Here is a 6538-nt window from a genome sequence, read left to right on the forward strand (position 1 = left end):
AGTTTTAATATTAAATACACATTTACATTAACATTTTCTTTAAACATTTGTCTATCCAATGGCCATACTGATTCATGTAGCCCAAATAAAATCCCAAAAGTTTCTTGAAGATTAAAAAAAAAACTGTTCAAAAAATATTTCATTTCTACATTCAATAAAGGTAAGTTTATCTATTATTTAACAAAAGTGCATGAACATAATAACTATAAAAAAGTGGAAGTTTACAAATATATCTTCTTTATAATTGTTTGCCAAATACTTAATAGCTGTATACCACTTCAATGATTTATACAATTACACCTTGAATCATATATATTATCATGGCATATTCAGTTTTTATTAACAGTCTTAAACACTTCTACAGCAATAAATACCATAAATTATTGCCAAATAAGTTTTATTTAAATGAAAAACAGTGTCAAATATAATTTTTTAGTTATCTAAACCTTCTTTGTAATTTTCATTATAAAATTCATTCCCAATTCTACCAAAACATTACAAAATGTAATTGAAATATTCAGATTTTAATAAAACAAAATTTGCAGTCCATGATAGCATTTTTGAATGAGTTATGACAAATTCTATTAGCTTTAAATGAACTGGAAAACAAGTTTTTGTACTTCAAATACAAATCTGGTGAAAGTCAATGGTTTTATTTGTGTGTTGTTAAGTGCAAAGCTACAAAATTAGCTATCTGTTCTCTGCCCATTTTTAGTATTATAAACCCTCACAACATTGAGCCATTAAGGATACAAATCAATGAAGTAAACAATTTTTTTTAGTATAAAAATAGGCATACTTAGGTCACATGATGAGCCTACACAGTCAAAATATTATTTAGTGAATATTTTGATTAATCCTAATTATCTGTTGCTTACTAATGATGCCTATCTTTGCACATGTTGTGAGCAGCTAAGTTAATATTATTTCTTCCTTCAGATGAAGGCATCTGTCAGCACATAACATTAAATATCTATTATCATATCACTACACACTTATTACATCACACATATAACTTCTATTAGTAATAACTTACTTTGTACAAGGTATTTATTGTTGCTTGGCTTGTGACAAAGAATTATGTTAATAATTGCAAAAATATGACATTGATGTATACTGAGCTTTGGTACATAAATACTTAGTTTGTAGTTCTACTTAAAAGAGAACTTGGGGCTTAGTAGTTTTTTGTTACTATTACTTCTGCAGGCATTACCATGTAAGTTTTTAATCTACTGGTGTTTATTTGGATGTCACTTGTCCTGTATTTATGAACTGTCTTGTGTAAGGGATTACTCAATGGGGTGTACAATTTACTTAATAGCCAGGAGAATGTCAAACTGATTTTCTTGAGTTTATAAAGATCCCGAATAAGAAATATAAATACTGCTATAAACTTTTGTTAAATTTAACACAACATAACTGAAATCATGGTTAAAATTAACTGAAATGAAATACTATGATAAATGGGAATTACTAAAACTTGGTTAGATTTGGGGAATATTGAAAATATGAACAATTTTGAAATTCCAGATTATAAGATATTTAATGCTGATAGCAGTTTTTAATTGAAAATTGTTATAGGCCACCTAATCAGACAGATGAAGTCAATGAGAAATTGTATAATGAGATCAAGGTTGTTATTTGGATATTTTTGCAATAATAATAGAAGACTTGTGTTTTTGGACACATTTATTAAGTTTTTATGGAGTTGTGAGAGAGATGGGTTTCTTGAAGAAATTCTATTCAAAGTAATCAAAGTCAACTGGCGAGTTGCAATTTTATATTTATGTTAAACATTAATGAAGATGTGATTGCAAGAGTTGAAGTGGGTAAACATTCAAGGAAAAGTGAACATTGCATAATTAAGTTTGATGTTTAGTAACATGTTGAGATAAAAAGAAATGAAATTTTGTTCCTAATTTTCAGAAAGCCAGTCTCAAGGCCCTGAGATAAGACTTATCATTACTGAATTAGGATAAAAAAGTTTAAAGATGATGTGAAACAGAGCTGGAAATGTTTTGAAAAATAAATCATCCTTACTTCAAGATAGACACATTCCTATTGAATGAAGAAAAAATAACAGGGAAGGTCTAATCTAATTGAGTTACTGAAGAGTAAATCAATGATGAGTACAACAATGTTAAGAGGCTTAAACTGGCAAAAAGGATTGAATATTGACAGAACTTTAGGAAAGCTGTGGATTTGGCTAAAAAACAGGTAACTCCAAAAGGGCTTATTAGAAGAAGCTGGCTCATAATGTTAAAACTAACAGCATGAATCTTTTAAGTATATAAAAGATAATCAAAATGTTAAAGTAATGGCTGAACCCCTAAAGAATGTTGATGGTGAAGTGTTTGTTGAAAGAAGATCAAAAATAATATATACCAGTTTCTCTCATGCTTGGTATGTCAGTAATATACACAGTGGACAGGTGCCTGTACATTGTAGAGTTGCTAATGTTAGTCCAATTTTTAAAAGGAGTGAAAAAGTTTTCCTGGAATTTATAGCCAGTTAGTCTTACTTTTGTGGTGGTAAAAATTCTAGAGTGTCTGATTAAAGAAGTTTTGTAAATCATCTATTGAGAAAAGACATTATACGAGAAAATAAACATGGATTCACCAATAGAAAATCTTCCGTTACTAATTTGTTAAGTTTTTTGAGAAGTCACATATTATCTGGATGATGGAAAAAGCATGAAATTGTTGTAATTTAGGTTTTCAAAAAGCTTTAGGTGTTCCACAAAAGGTAGCTATTTATATCACATTCTGTGGGATTTGGGAAAGACAAGTAATTTGGACTGTGGGGTGTTAGAAAACAGAAAACTATCATTAAAACTATCTAGTGGAAATAGATCCTTATAATCAGGAGTAAGTGTTTGGGTCTTATTTACATATGGACATAATAAGAAAATTAGAAAAATTTGTGAAAGACATTCAACTCTTGTGTATTTCTTACCATACTGAAGATGTTTAGGTATTACAGAATGAATGTCTTGGATCAGTTGGAGAAATATATGGTAAAAGACCTTTAACCAAAGTAAGTGCAAAATAATGTATATGGGTTATCACTGGATTTACATTTAATATGATTAGGAACCCACTCAAAAGAACCTTGTCAGAGAAGTAAATATGTAACTCAAGCCATTGAAGCAGTGCTATGTTATTCCCAGCAGCAAAGCTAAAATAATTTTGGAGTGTGTATATAGATTACAAGTCAAAGGAGATAATTATCACTTTATACAAATCACTATTTAGGTATCACTCGGAATGCTATGTACAGTTGTGGTTTTGTTATGGTTTATCTAAGAAAGAATATTGAATTGTTGGAAAGGATTCAGAGAAGAGAGACTAGTGAGTATTTGAACATACTATGGGTTTCTATCTTATCTTGGTATTATAAAATTTATTCTTAATATATTCTTTATTCTGAACATGTGCAAGTTTCATATAGAATGTGGTTAAGAAAACTGTTAATCTTACCTTGTTTCATGTTCCCTTTGTTTTTAAAATTAGATAACCCATACTACTGCCTGGGGAGAACATTGTGTAAGGATGTTTACAGCAGTGTCTTTCAACCACAGTTCAGATAATATTTAGAGGTTACAATTCCACTTTGTCGTAATGAAATGCCCAGTTACATGGATAATGTGTGTTGTGCTAGATAAATGTGAGGTTTCTTTGAAATTAAGAAATCTTTGATTTAATTGTCTGGTATGAGATCTCAACCGAGTAAGGAACAGGATAGGGAAGAGTAAGCAATTGAGAGAATCCAGCAAAAGTAATGGTTCAACATATTCAAAACATTCAAGCAGATACACACAGTGTGTTTGTATTTCATCACAATATAAAGATTATTCATTTTGTGTCTATTCGCTTTATGTTTTTTGACACCATGATATCTTAGTTGAATATCCAGTTAATAGCAGACCTATCTGGTGTTGCTCTAGAGCTAATTCACTTCTACCTGAATATACTACACTAAGATGATTCCACGGATGAAAGGACTTATTTATAAGGATTATTTAAGTTCTCTTATTTCATACTGAGAAATGAAGAGGTGTAAGAGGTGATTTTCTTGATGTTTACAAGATTATATAGAGGATTAATAGGATAAAGGCCTGTGACATGTTCTGCTATATTATGATGTCAAAGTATGACAGTACACAAGTAAAGGTTTGGAAATATTAGACTAAAATGTTTTATTTTTTGAACAGTTGACTTCTGTCAGTTATGGAATGGCTTTCCATGGCAGTAATAGTGGCTAGCATTTTACAAGTTTAAAATGGGAATCAATAATTCCCCAAAATAAAAAGTGAGTTTAATTTCTACTTTTTCTCATGGATGAGAGTAATGGAACAGTCTTGGTGAAGCAAATGGTCTCTAATTTTCCATATATCTTACATTACAATAAAGCATATTTTGAAAAAACAAACAAAAGAAGCTGTCCCTTCTGAACAATATTATGTGTACAACATTATTTCTATTAGTGTAAAACCATTTCTTTAGAGTATTAAACAAAAAGATTAACACTTACAAGGCTCTACTTCAAAGTGAAAATAATTTGGTTCTACTCTGTAACCCTTTATTCGGCCACTCTTAACAGCTTTCTCCATTAGGGTTCTCACTTGTTCTCTCTCATCTTTTTTGCCAAAAAAGTGAAACTCCACCAATCCTTCATGTCTGAAATATGCAAGCATGGCTGTATAAAACAATTCTCCCAAAGACTTTATATCATTTTAAATTAAATTCACTGATGTAGCAATTAGTTTACAAAATTTTAACAAATATCTATGCTAAAAGGACAAATGTGACGTTTATTGGACACTGTACCAGTTCTTAACTTTATTAAATCAATACATATTATTAGTTTAAAAAAGATGAAGAAAAGGTGTATTACTTTTCAAGCAATCTTTCAAAATATATTCATGTTACCTTAGAAGAAATGAGCCTTCTGGTTTGTTTGTGGAAAAGTTACTGAGGACGTATGCATCCGTCCCAAAGTTTACCTTACCCATCATAGGGAAGGCAATCAACCTGTATCACCCATCGCCAATTCTTCGACTACTTTTTACCAACCAATAATGGAACTGACTGATACAACAACTGTTACGGTGTGTACGCTTTTTAGTTTTATAAGCCTGCGAAAAATAGTAATAGGCGTAAAACTAATGTCTTATGACAAGTATATTTGTAATTATTCTTCGCCGGCTTGTACACCAAAACAACTGTGGTAGAATTATATATGGAGTGTTCTCTACGTTAAAATATTTTTCATTTAATTGTGAGTTTTTTACCCTCCTACCGTATTCTCCTTCGCGCAACAATGTACTGAGCGATATAAATTTGTTTGTCTGTGGAACACAGGTCTCTGTGCAACAATCGTAACAGTAGCTGACATCTGGTTTTAACCATATAGAAATTATAACGAATATAGAATTAGCAATAAAAGATTTAAGATTTTACATAAATTGAAAAATCATCATTGCTAAACAACATATAATTGATTTATTTTAAATATTGTTCAGCAATAGTGTGTATACATTTTTCTATACTGTTTCAAAGACCAGGTGTTTCATTATTCAACTTATGTTTGTTTGTTTTGAATTCCACGCAAAGCTACACGAGGGCTATCTGCGTTAGCGGTCCCTAATTTAGCAGTGTAAGACAAGAAGGAAGAGAGCTAGTCATCACCACCCACCGCCAACTCTTGGGCTACTCTTTTACCAACGAATAGTGGAATTGACCGTCACATTATAATGCCCCCACGGCTGAAAAGGCAAGCATATTTAGTGTGATGGTGATTCGAACCCGCGACCCCCAGAGCACCCTAACCGCCTGGCCATTCCCATTCAACTTATGTACAAGCTTAAATATTTAACTGTTAATTCTCTATTCATCATAATATCTATACAATTAATAACTTCAATAAATATGGAAAAAAATTAACGGATAGTAAGACCCTTGATTATCATAGAATTGCTATAAGAAGTATCCAAAACAATATAAATGCTACAATAAAAAATACACAATCAAGTAGTTTGATAGGTTTTAAAACAATTTTCAATCATTTTAAAATCTATACAACTAATATCACTTTACTTGTTTGTGTACTTTTATTGCAGCATTTGTTTTGTTTTGGATAATTCTTATAGAATTTCTGCGATTAACCAACGATCCCTAGTTTCCTTTAAAATGTTAATTTTTTCCTATTTATTTGTTTAGTTTTGATATGTCCATGGAATGGACACATCTATAAACTTTCAGTACAGCCATATCCCTGACAGCTACAACTTTTATAAGAATTAAAACCACAATCAGAAATTTATAAACAGTATTCCTCACTTTGACTTCCAGATAAGTGTATAGAGCTGCCAAAATAGGGATTAAATTTTATAAATTTGTGATTGTGGTTTTAAATTTTGCTTCATTACTTTTTGTTGCAGGATCCTTAGATCATTTTAATATTCATAATTTTTTAATACTCTTGTTTGTTTACTTTTTTACGTCATACCTGTATAAAGTATTGTTACGTCTCTGAT

The 6538-nt window shown here is 30.6% G+C and overlaps 1 protein-coding gene across 1 annotated transcript in view; it reads right to left on the reverse strand.

The window, feature by feature from the left end:
• LOC106461970 (adhesion G protein-coupled receptor B3-like) overlaps nt 1–5047 on the reverse strand; it is a 61571-nt gene extending 56524 nt beyond the window's left edge. Inside the window, exons 1-2 of the mRNA XM_022389087.1 lie at nt 4932–5047; nt 4534–4679 (exon numbers count right to left, since the gene is read on the reverse strand). Of these exons, the coding sequence (XP_022244795.1) occupies nt 4534–4679; nt 4932–5017 (232 nt within the window). The 5' untranslated portion in view covers nt 5018–5047. The remainder of the gene's footprint in view (nt 1–4533; nt 4680–4931) is intronic.
• Between the last annotated feature and the right edge of the window lie 1491 nt (nt 5048–6538).

This window comes from Limulus polyphemus, unplaced genomic scaffold (genome assembly GCF_000517525.1).
Source record: "Limulus polyphemus unplaced genomic scaffold, Limulus_polyphemus-2.1.2 Scaffold1068, whole genome shotgun sequence".
NCBI lineage: Eukaryota > Metazoa > Arthropoda > Merostomata > Xiphosura > Limulidae > Limulus > Limulus polyphemus.